Raw genomic sequence first — 12,736 nt, forward strand, 5'->3', positions numbered from 1 at the left:
ACAGTGCCTGGGCTTGCAAGGACCACTCGGAAGAGTGAGAGGGTATTTCTGCTCCTGGCTGAATTGTAGTGTTAGCTTTTCTATTTTCAGTGCAGCCAGGTGGCCACCCATGTGGAGTTTCATTATGGGACTTTTTTTTTTCTTTTAAAATGTTTTTAGAGGCCATTAGGCAGTTTGAAGATGGGATCTACTTTGGATTATTCCCAAGTGAAGTGGGCTCAAAGCAAGAGGGAAGGATCTGTCTGCCTTTTAATATCTTCCTGCAGAATCTGTTGTTTGATGCAGCATCTGTTGAGATTAAGGGGTTCCCTGTCCTTTGAGCTGGGACTGGAGCTCCCCTGGCACATGCACATCTTCTAGTGAGCAGAAACTAAGATAGTTATAACAAAAATCTGATCTCAAGTGCCAAGTGGAGCAGCATAATTCCAGTAATAACAGCTGAAAGAAGAAGAAATTAGCTTATCCAAATACCTTCTGAATCCAGCAATTTTGTAAGAGTTCTTAATTGTTGCCCATAGCAAAAGAATAGGGCAGTGTTCTCCTTTCCATCCCTTTACAACATGGAAAGGATGAAAATCTATAGAGGCAAGAGTTTGTTCTTTGATTTAACCTTCAACATCCACCTTCCCTTTGAATTAGCTGTGATGCTTTTAGCTGAGAAAAGGCACAAATCCGAGGGAGTTCATTGAATAATAAATCAAGGTGTCCATCCAGCAAAGTACATCATAGCCCTTTGAAGTAGATGAAAAAATACCTTCCTGATCTGAAGGATAATCGTGTGCTCAGCTTTGGCGCCTGACTGATGCTAATGCAGGGTTTGAGCTCAGCTCAAGTGACCCCCAAGATGGAGCAGGAGCAACTGTGGGCTCATGAGCAACTGCCTCACCTGGAGCCCTATTTGCCCAGGACTCCTGAAAGGTTAAGAGACCTGAAGAGCAAAAAACTGCAGCTACTGCAAATAGTCCTTGTCTTTAAATCCTGCAAAGTCCTGAGATATCAGAGCTGGGAAGATTAAGCTCATTTGAAGCGCTTTCTAAAATTTTATTGGCTAGAACTTTCTCTTCTCTTGAGACTTTCTGCAGTCTGAGTTGCCCTAATACAGAAGTCTGGCTTTGTAAGTGCAAGGAGCTGAAAAATAGCACCAATAAAAACTGTAAATCTCTCAAAGATTTTTAAAATAGTGCTTCTGTAAAAGATGTGACATTATATGTTGGGGCAGAGTGTAATAAAAATTTTTTACTAGAGCTCTTCACAACTCAGCCATAAGCTGTACAGCTGTCCCAAACTCTCCTGATAAAGCTTTTCTAGCTATATACATCACTGTAATTGTATTGCCTCATGCATATATGGATTTGTACATGTTTGTGTCTATAACTGCCTGTGTGTCTGTAAATTCATGTAGTGAAAGTCACGTACACGTGCAAGTTATTTAAGTGTGAATATATGCTTTGTGACATTCTGCTGTATATAAGAAACATGAAAGCTGGCATGTTATGGAAAACAGCAGTAGATTTAATTTTTGCTTCAGTGACTTTGTGGTGGTTTTTTTTGGTCAGAGACTTAAGCTTCAGCTCCATCTCCTTTGACATCCTTGCTGGTGTCCTGCTGCTCTCCCAGTGGCAAAAACTAATGCAGGAGTTGTGCCAAAAAAGTGTGAATGCTTGTTCTGATAGCATTCTACAGCACCTGGATTGTAAGGAAAGAATCTGCCATGTCATACAGTATCTGACCTGCTGGCATGAGATTGGCTGTGGACTACTTTTGGAAACTCCTGCGTCACACCTGTGCTCCTGATCTGCTGCCTCAGCCTCTTGCTACCCAGAGATGGTAATACAGCTGTCTGTCCTCAAGTGATAGATGTGAGAAAGTGAGGGTAGAGGAAGCCATCTCTGCTGTCCTTAGGCCGTGTGCAGAGAAACAAGTTTATCAAGGAAAATAGCTTTGGCTAGGACCTAAAATAGGGAGTAAATTAACTTGAAAGTCTTTTCCGTCTTTTCATTGTCAAGTGAAAGATAGTTTCATGCTAGATTGACTTGCTTTGTTTTGCAGCAAATGCATTATATATAGCTTGGCTTTTATTTCTCTTGCTCTAGGTGGAAATGGTTTCTTTTAAATGCAGCCTTTCCATCTTGAAGGTCAATTAAACCAGGTTGGAGGTCAGATAAAATAAAAGGGACACAACATTTGCTTGTTGTTGTATCTATTTCTGTAATGTTACCAGTCCATGTGGTTTTATTTCTAGCATTTTGTTCCTGGGGCTTCCTCTAAGACTGAACAAACTGAATCAGTTGGATGCAGTACAGCTTCCAATTTGGGGTTAGAAATCCATTAAATTGCTTGGTGCTTTGTTGGCAATATTGAAGTGCTTGGAATGGAAGTGCATTATGATTGGACATTGATTACTCAAAAGGAAAGAGGGTGGATGCTTGTGTAAACCACAGACCTCCAGTCAGGATGGCCACCTTAGGGTTTTTTTTAGCTTAAAATCTACAGGTTTTGCCCTTAAAATACTGTTCTTATTACAAAGAAGAACTATTTTTAAACTGGAAAGGGAGAGCTGTCTGCCATGTGTTTCTCACACCTCTGGGGGATTAGAGCTGGCCTGCAACAGGCAGCACTGCCAGCCATGCACTGCCCTGTGGGTAACAAGTCCTTTAGATGATTTTTGGAAGTTATATACATCATTCCTTTCCACATACAAGGTCTTTGGATTTGGCCAAACGCTCACTTTCAGCCCATGGCATTGGAAAGTGCTGGGAAAGTCCTTGGTCTGGTAGATCTTAAACTTGAGTAAGTTTATGGTGGGCATAGTAAGGAGACCAGTGTTGTAATTCCACTTGGACTGTTCCTGGGATCAGAGGGGATTTGTTTCCACTGTTGTCTGGGTGTTTTGTGAGACTAGAGATACTGCTGCCAGGTGGGAACAGGGAGCAGAGCCAGGAGGGATGACCACTGCCCCTGTCCTGACAGGTACAGCTGAATTGGCCACTTGGGCTCTGGTCCATTGGCTTGTTAAACTTCGCAGCACATCTGATGAGGTAGAGCTTAAAGTCAATGTATCTGCTGAGATTTTTCTTGGATGATGACACAGCAGATGCACAGGTGTCTTACGAGGAGCAGCCACCAGTGAAACAGCAGTGTAAGGTGGCCAGCCAGATGGAGAACAGGACAGCAGTGGTTCTTTCTGGGAAATGTCTTTAGGAATGCTTATGGACCATCATCATGAGAGCAGGGAGATGATGCAGCCCTCTCTGCAGGTGTGAAAAGCGTGGTCAAGTGCAGGAGAAGCAGGAGCAAACCTGAGCAGGAAAAATCTGTGTGCCATTTTTCCAAGGCTATCCCCCCAACTTTTTGCCTGACCAGCTTTTGTGCCACTTCCAAGCAAGCATGTTTTTGGGGGAGATCAGTCCTTCCTGATTAACTATTAATGAGAAGAAGCAGGAGAGAGTGAAACTCTAGAGCAAACACAGTGGGAGTGGGTTCCTGCCCTCTCCCCACCATTAATGATTGACTGGGCTGGGCAAGGCCGTGCCCAGCTGTGCCACTGGACCAGGCAGGGCTGATCCTCACTCACTGTGGGCTCTGCAAAGGGGTGATTCCAGGTGTGGGCTGAAACATCAGGGTCTGGTGATCTCCCATCCCAGTGTGCAGCATGTACACATGTGGTGCTGGCTGGTTAATTGCACCAAAGCCTTGTGCCTGGTCGTGTATTTACTAAATTAATATTTCTGATAAACAGTGGTGTTGGAGTAGTGAAAAAATGTTGTTTAGGCTAGTTAAGAACTCTGAGCCTACCAGAAATGCTTGCAGACATGATTGAAACCACTTGGATCCCCAAGGAGAGCAGAGCGCGCTGCAATTCTGTGTTCTGGGAGAAAACTTATCTTAAAATATGGATTATTGAATTATTGACCTTGGAAGTTTTCTAAAATCATGGAAACTTCTGAACAGCGTTCAAGGAATTTCTGAATTCTCCTTCTCTCTGCACTCGACTTGTAACCCACAGCTGGATTGTGCAAAGTCATGTGGTGGGAGGGTTCAGTTGCCAGCACTCAAACATTGCTGTGGGTCTTCCCAAACATTTGAAGAAGCCAAAGGTTTTAACATGGTTTATCTGCTGTGAGTACTTGTGAAAAATTGCACAACATTCAGATGAAAATATTTGCTTTGCAGAAGGAGCAATTTTTAAACTGTAAATAGCACTTATTTATCAGTGTAGCCCCTGTTATTAGTTAAAGGAGGCTTAGCAGTTCTAAGGTAGACTTGTATAGTAAATTATATAGTTGTTAATCCTCGATAAATTGGTTTAATATGTTGAATACACAGTGGGAAACCTTAATTGAAAATGTTAGTAAAGAAGTCATGGCCTTTATTGATTTCCTGAAGAAACACAGTGGTGATGGAAGCCGGAGCATTGTGTTTTGTGAGTATTTTCTTTATGAGCTGGGCTATCCAGCCATTGCTTCAGTGGTTTAAGACACAGAGTGCTTTGCCTTGTGAGTGCAAAATCACACACACAAAAAAATTTCTATCAAATTAGAGAAAGGTGAGTTTGCTTGGATGCAGTGGAGCAAACAGCTTGCAGGGGTTTGGTTTTAGGGTATGTCTTTCTTATGACAGTAGTCAGCACTTTAATTAAAGCAGTAAACTCAGAACAAACCCTATGGGTGTCTGGGCAGATGAAGGGTGGAGTTTTATTTGCGGGTTAAAAAAAACCCTTCCACATCCTGCTTTTCCTTCCAGCTTCTTACCTGTCACAGGTGGTAAAGCAGGATTGCTTTATGTGGAATTAAATACAGTTATTTTTATTTAGATGTCCATGCCCCCTTTGAAATGTGTTTTTGCTTTGATGCAATCCTTGGAGCTGATGGCTCTGTGTGTTTTGGAGAGGATCAGTCTCCTCCAGGCAGTGCAGCTTAATAGGAGAGGCAAATAAAGTGAAAAATTGCTGCAATTAAATACTGCCTGCTCTAACCCTTGCAGGATCCCCTGCTCCCTGCACACAATACTGCCTTTGACTGGGCTGCCTTGTTAGGAGCAGAGGAACGTGCAATCCTGACGGGAGGGTTTGTAGCCTCAGTGACTGTGGGCTGTGTGGCTGCTCGTGGTGTTCTTTTTAGAGGCAGAGAAGGTGTTGTTGAATACCTTGTCATTCTTGCTTCCTTTGCCCTGCCATCCTCTGTTGGTTTGAGTCCCAAACTCGCTGCTGGGAAGGGCTGTCAGTGTCCCCAGGAAAGGGGAGGGCTGTAAATGCCCCCAGCCCTGAGCACTGCTGGGCCGGGCAGGGGGGGCACATTGCAGGTACAAGGGTTCACAGTTCTCTGCCATTGAAACCATTGAGTGACTTTGAAATTACTTATGTAGATTAAGTTGAATCTAATTTTTCTGTCTTAAAATGGGGAGGTGATATTCCAAGGTATTCCAAGGGGATAAAATAGAGGAGATGATATTCCAAGAAAAAGAAAAGAAGAAAGCAGACACGAACCCCAGTTTTGCTAAGGGTATTAAAATAGAAGGAAATGAGATCCTAGGTTTTGTCAAAAAACATTTGTGTAAATCAAATGGGACCTAAAATAAAGGGACACTGCCCTCTTGAAAGAGACAAACAAGCCTGTAAAAGTTCCTTGGTGAAGATGTGGAAGCCCCAGCAGCAGTGCAGTGTTACCCAGTGCTCCTGAGAAGGACTCCTGCCTTTCCTCAGACACCAGGAGCATGGTTGCTCTCCTGTGCTGCCTGTTGGAGCCTGGAAGTCGACAGTAATGGAAATATTTACATTTACAGCCTTGTGTGAACAGACCAGCTGTGGTGGGTGCTCACCAGGCTTATACATGCAGGCACCTTTACGTGCCAGACGTGTGGTCTGTGTGTGTGCCCAAAGAGCTGTGAGCACAGAGTGACAGAGCAGGAAGAAGGGACAGGGCTGAAAATGTGCCCTCCTGAAAGGTACTTAAATGCAAGGCAATTCCTGAATTCCTTGAGCCACATCAACCACATGTTAAATTAAATTGTAGTCTGGCATAATGCTTCTCAGGGATGTGGTTTTAATTAGTATTCTTTGCATTTATGGCCACGTGCATCTGCTGGGATCGGTGTGGTACCCATTCTTTGGGGATCATGCTGCAGGAATTTCCTTTAGACGATATCGTTGGTCATGACACATTCATGGCACAGTTTTCTTGGTGTCTGGGTGACCTCTCAAAGTTTGTCTTCACTGTCAAATTAGCTCATATTATGGCTTGAGGGTTGCCCTTAAGTTGACTCCCTTCTGCACATAAAGCCCCTTATATGAGCAGGCTGTTAACCCAAGCTAATATGATGCTGCTGCTAATTTGAACAAGGACATAAGTAAAGCCTGAGTGAGCACATTTTCTGAGCTGCTAACAGAACCTCTCAGTGGTGGGGCACAGCTTCACCCTCATGGGTGCCGTGTGTCCTCCCTGTGTAGTGCTGGGTAAGTGGACTCTGATCTTGGAGGTGTTTTTCAACCTCAGCAGTTCTGTGATTCCAGGTATTGCTCAGCAGTGAGTGGGAGATCATGCTTGAGGCTGAACTGCAAGATACAGTGTGGGTGCAGAGCCCTTCAGTCCAAAAGATGTATCATTTCTGCTCTTTATCCTTCCTGGGGAAGGAACTGGGGGCCTGTTGTGCTGAGTTCTGGAGCAGTAAAATGGGAGGTAAGGGTGATGAAGGAGGTAAAGGGTGTAAGAATCTATAGGTTTATATCAGTTTAGCAGGTGGATTCAAAGGAAACCCAGGAATAGTTGTGGTGGGTTGGGGGAGAGATTTCTCCAAGTCCAGGCTTTGACTTCTGGGAGTGCATCAGCCACTTCAAAGGAACCTGCAAGAAATCCTCCAGAAGGTAATTAAGGGCTGCATGTCTGGTATGTGAAAGCTCCTCCTGACTCTCATCACTGCGATGGCAACTGCATTTAGTGGTGATTCGTTTTAGGGAGAACTGAAAATTTCCCGTTTCAGGGAAGGTGTTGCTGTGCAGTGCAGATGTGGGTAGCTGGCATTAGGTGCAGGAGCTGTTTGCTGCTCCTGTCTCATGGGAGTAGAATTTGGACTTGTCCTGTGCACAAGAGTAAAAATTGGACTAAAGCTGCTTCTTTCTGCCTGACAGTCCGTACAACCATCTGCATCCATGAGTCTCTCTGATGGCTTAATGCTTCAGCACTAAGCCTTCTATGTCACTGCTTATGAGGACTCTGCCATCTCTGGCACCTTACAAGCTTGTTTAGGAGAAATTTGAGTGTGCTTTCTTCCCTGCACAGCTGTACGCTTCTAGCATGGGCAATGTGCTCCCACTCCCCTTCCACCCCCTGGCCCCCATGCCCAAGCTAATTCAGCTGCAACCACGCTTTTCATACCCAGTCAAGTGTGCATGGGGCCTCCATTCCAGCGCTGTAAAGCCATCTACAAACATGTGGGAAGAGGATGGTGCCTATTCAGCAAGCTGAGACTAGGCAGCGATCTTTCGACGGATGAGCCAGAGGAATTTCTATGGCAGGGCTCAATTGTTCTGGGCCCTCGGTTCCCTTTTGTGCAGGAGCAGTGAAAAGTTGTGTTATGACAATGGTTGACAAAGTGTTTTAATGAAAGCTGCAGTTGGCAGTGGCAGAATTTAAAGCCATCCTCCTTTTCTCCAATGCCTGTCATCAAAAGGTGCAGAAGCACTTTTGACATAATCTTCTGCACTCACAGATAAATGGTTTTGATGTAAGGGTCGGAAACCTTCACCTCTCTGAACAGAATTCAGCCATCATCCTGGTGAGCAGAGACCAGGAGCCACATATGTCTCAATTCCTTTGTCTGGTGAGCCAGCCACCTCTGCTTTCAAAAGAGAGGTGGCTTTTCTCTGCACTGGTCAAGTTTCCAAAGCAGAGCCAAAAGCTGTACATGAACTCCCAGTCTGCCCTGCACTTTGGCCAAGGAGGTAGGATTGGCGTCTCATGGTCCAGAGAACTGTCTGATGCCTCCTCACTGGCAAGCAGGACTCTATTTGTGACGGCATTATTAATTTTGGGAGGTGGTTTGAAGGCAGGCTACATATCTGGTTATTTACCAAGGCTTTCTTTTCAGTCTCTGCAGTGTTCAGTGATCCACAGTGCCAGTTTCACAATGCCAACTGAAGGCAAACACTGCTTTCTTATTTAGAGACTGGAATGGCTGAACAGACAGAACAGGGGCCTTCCCATATTGATTTAACAGGCTCTCAGTTCCTGATCATGAGTATCTTAGTGACAAGAGGGGAAAACCCTGCATTGTTGGGTTAACCAGTACAAGGAAGACTCGAAGTATGTAGTGGATAAATAATATGCAGAGCACTTCTCATGCCATTAAGTCAGATTAAAGTTAAAAAAAACCCCACAAACTCCCAGTTCAGTAGAAGCTGATCTGAAAAAAACCCCAGCTGACTGTTAAGGGCTACTCAAGTTGGTGCTCTGCTTTATGTTCTCTGCCTGCTGCAGAAGCTTCTGACCTTTCTAGGATGCTTCCCTGAACTCATAGCCCAGGCTCTTGTCCCAGATTTATATTGGTTGAATTCTGTTTTCTTTCCACAGTTGCCTTGGAGGGATCAAAATGTCCTCCCATGAGTAATTCAGTAGAAACATGTACCCATGCAGAGGAGCAGGGAGAGCACTGGGCACTCTTGTGTGGGTATGCCCATGTTTGGGCCCGGCTTAACTCTGTGTGTAGGTGCCAGGAAATGGGCAGAACAGACCCCAAAGACATGGGCTCTTGGGACTGGCATAAAACACTGTGGATGATGCTTTATAAACCGCCACTTTGAAGAGATGCCCACGATGTGAGATAGCTCAGATGGTTTAGAGGAGTGCTGATTTGGGAAGGGACAGGGGTTTGGCTTTGGGTGTTGATGGCTTTGATGAAGATGTCCTTGAAGGAGACATTTTGGAATACTGATGGCAGAAACATTTGTCCAGTGCTGCGTGGCATCATCCCAAGGGGCTCCTCAAGAAGGAATGCATTCTGTGCTACGGGAGAGCAGTAAATGTGACAGCTTTCAGCAGTGGGACAGCTGTGCTCCCAAGCTTGGCATCTCCACTCAGCTTGGAGAGACCAAACTTGTGGGAATGTTCCAGCCCCTGCAGTGCTTCGTGCACTGCTGTACACTTGGGACCCACGCTTAGGGTTGGGGGAGCATCGTGTGCACCCATGACCTCGAGTTTTGAGTTCCCTTCTTTATTTGCATTACTGGAGCCCAACCAAGACCGAGGCCTCATTTCATCAGCATCAGGCAAACCAAGACAATACCTGCCTCAATTTTATTTACAGTTTAAATAGACAAGACAGACAAAGGGTGGCTGTGGAAACAAAAGCTCCAGAGAGGTGATGTGACATGACCCGGTCACACAGCAGGAGATTAAGAGAGCCAGGAATAAACGGAGGTTTCCTGACTCCCAATGATCTATCTATTGGAGCACGTTAATTCTTTCTCTCACTTAAATGCTGTGACTTGCATGCCAAATACTGCCTAGCGAGGGAATCAGAGTTCTGGGAAACACATCCTTTGACTGCTAATGCTTCAGGCTGGAAATTCTTGGGTATTTTGATGTAAGTTTTAAAGTACAGCTAGTGTCAGAGAACCAGTAAACTTTATTTTAGCATATCTCATGTAATTTCAACTCTCCTACTTACTTTGTACTGACTGTATTTCTAGCTTTCGTGTCCCCACTGATTTCTGAGCAGTGTATTGTGTGTTTGGTGAGGACTGTTGGTGGTCAGGGTGGGTAGAGTGGGGAGAACTGAAGACTTGGGCATACAAGAAGTTGGAGTTCACCTGCATTTCTGCAGCAACCACTGAAATTTTTGTTGCTGGAGCAACAGAACATGGCTGTGTTGTCTGAAGAGCCAGCTACTCGTGCAGTGACTTAGGTGTTCAAACATCTTGAATGGCAGCAACAATAATCAGGAAGTCATTTGGGATGATGTTAAACTGTGGCTGTGAAATCCCTCAATTTACGAAGACCCTTGCTTCTTTTCACTTGTGAACTGAGTTTCATGTCAGTGTCTCTCAGTTGCTGAGCTCTGGCTAAGCCAAGGATCTGGTCCTTTTGACAAGTGTAGGGATGATCACTTTGGTGCTTTTGATTCTTGGGGTTTTTTTCCTTCATAAAATAGCCCCTCAGCCTATTGCAGAGGAACGTGTTGAGGAGAAATACATAACCTTAAAAAATGCAAAGGCTGGCTGCAATAAAGGCATAGAAATACATGAAAACAGATGGATTCATGCACGGTCATGTCCACAGTTGTATTTCCCTCTTACAGTTTGTCACTAGTATTTCTGTGTCGGCTTGGTCTTTATTGTTTTGAGCCTATAGGATGTTACCTGTTGCATTTTCTCTTTTTGCCTGTGGATCAGGCAAGGACAAGCTCCAACCTGATCTTGCTGTGTGGTTTAAAAAAAAAAAAAGTAGTAATGTAATCTGTGGGCAAATTGCACTTTAATTCGTAATTGTGCTATGAATATGGACTTGGCTTTCAAACGCACTCCGAGTTTAAACTGCAGTTTGACTTTTATTTAGATAAATGCCTTTGAGTTCATAGTGAAATGGATATCTGCTGTAGGCTGGTATTGATTTAAAGGTCTCTTGAGTGTTTTAAAAGACAGTAGGGGCTTACAGGACAGCATATTTTAAACCGAGATGCTTGGTTAGGTTTTACACTCCCATATAGCTTCAGTTCTAGATTCTGTTAAGAGCCAGCCTGTGTTGTTGATTTGTGGAGCCTTCTTCCACAGCAGCTATTGGCAAAAAAATTGAACATCTGGGGCAAGATGCAAGAAGCTGTCTGCTCTGAAATGGGGAACAGCATGATCATGAAGCTCTCAAATGATTCCTTCATGCAGGGGAACGCTTTGAGGACTTCCCATAAATGCATTATAAGAGAGCCGGTGATCAATATCTGCTTTTTAGCTTGAAGGAGGTGTTGATGACTTCGTGCTAATCATGCAAAGTTGGTAAGCTTTGTAGCCTTTCAAGTCTTGGTATTTGGTTGCTGTGGGCCCAAGTTTCCCTTTGCATTCCCATGGAGTGCAGGGGATTGGCATGAGTGGTTCAAGCAGGTGGTTTCTGTCAGTGCTGTTCTACCCTTTTTTTTGTGTGCCTCAGCTCTTGTGTCATGTGCCTTGTGCTCAGTAGGTGCCTCGGTGACTTAGGTCCTGTTTACCTGTTTGGGTTCCAGACCTGCTTGCATTCTGCGGGCACAGGTTTAAAGCAAAGGAAAAACACAAACCAGGGCAGATTGGCTGGTTTTCTAGTCAGACTGGCTTGGTGGTTTGAATAAGCAGCTCAATGTTTGAAGGCTTATCTAAAATCAGGCCGTGAATCTTTTGGGTTGTGTTCAGAGGTGCAGTAAGAGGGTGTAACCTCCCTGCAGAGGAGACAGGAGGGATGAATTTTACCCACGGTAATATCCTAGAGCAGGGTGTGGAGCAGAGCAAAATTAAAGAAGGTCCCCCTCACAATTTCCTTACAATTTACTGTGGTTGCTTTTCTGCTACCACCCATCAATTTGCCTCCTCCCTCTTTAGATTACACTCTCACAGAAACATGCCAGCACTGCATACATCATTTAATTAAACCACTTGTTACTTTCCACATCATTAGTCACTGGGTCTTAATTGATCTGTGTTCTGGTTAGTCCCTGGCTGCAGGTTTGACCTGTCCTGTGTGGTGTGCTTGTCTCGGAGGGAAGACTCTGCTGTTCAGCATCTGGTGCTAAAGCAGAGCATGGCAAAGCTCTCGCTTGTGGTTTTTGGAGTTGGTACTTTATTTGCATTATTTTGGCTGTTTGCTGGCCCTAGCAATCCTTGCAGTGTGCTCCTTCCCGAAGCACGGTGAGCTCTGGATGTGTTTCCAGTCGGGGGTGTCCTGTGAGGTTGATCTGTTCTACCACCAGTCTGTTTTCAGATAATAGAGCACGACCCATTTGCCATCCATCAGTGAGGTGCTAGAATGTGATTGAGATTTGTGCTTTTGGATAGTTGGAAAGTGTTGTTTGAAGTTGTTGAGGACCAAAGCCTGTACTGCTTCATGGCTGAAAGCTGTATTCACTAATTAGAAAAACATTTACTGATATACTAATATAGCTATAAAATATTTAGTGGAAGGTTTGTTGATTGTTTCAGTTCAGACTTTAATTTGTCAGGAAATATCCTATTCATCTGTGATTAGTTTTGTGGTTGTGAATAACCAATAGTAAAATAATAAATGTAATTGTGTAATACGAAGACAAATTAAAACCACAGTAATCTAATGCAAAGGAGGAAAGAGCTTAGGGAGAGCTAGATAATACTTCTGTCATGGAACTAAACTCACTCTGGTATTCAGCAGGAAAGTACTGCTCTGCCATTTAAATTCTGTTTTTAAAAAAAAAAAACAAGTGTAGTTCAGAATAATTAAGATTATTGTGTTTTGCTGAGCAGGGGAACTGCAATTTGCTGATCCCACTGTCTTTTATTTTAACAGAAACCTGAGCTACAACAAGTTGACGGAGATTGATCCTTCTGCCTTTGCAGAGCTGTCGAACCTGCAGGAAGTGTAAGTATTCCTTCAAAGGTTTTGATTGTATTTTGCCAGGGCAGCTTGTGGGCCAGAGGGAAATTTTATCTCGTTTCCTAAGACAGCACCTTCCTTTAGCTAACTTCAATGAGGTCTGACTCGGTGTGGAGGGTGTTTTTTTGTCCATATTGTACTTGTGCTGGTTGTTTTTT

At 44.2% G+C, this 12,736-nt stretch overlaps 1 protein-coding gene across 1 annotated transcript in view; it reads left to right on the top strand.

The window, feature by feature from the left end:
- LRIG1 (leucine rich repeats and immunoglobulin like domains 1) overlaps nucleotides 1-12,736 on the top strand; it is a 91,025-nt gene that overhangs the window by 23,606 nt on the left and 54,683 nt on the right. Inside the window, exon 2 of the mRNA XM_050313236.1 lies at nucleotides 12,492-12,563. Within this exon, the coding sequence (XP_050169193.1) occupies nucleotides 12,492-12,563 (72 nt within the window). The remainder of the gene's footprint in view (nucleotides 1-12,491; nucleotides 12,564-12,736) is intronic.

Source organism: Myiozetetes cayanensis, unplaced genomic scaffold (assembly GCF_022539395.1).
Source record: "Myiozetetes cayanensis isolate MyiCay16 unplaced genomic scaffold, myiCay2020 scf18, whole genome shotgun sequence".
Classification (NCBI taxonomy): Eukaryota; Metazoa; Chordata; class Aves; order Passeriformes; family Tyrannidae; genus Myiozetetes; species Myiozetetes cayanensis.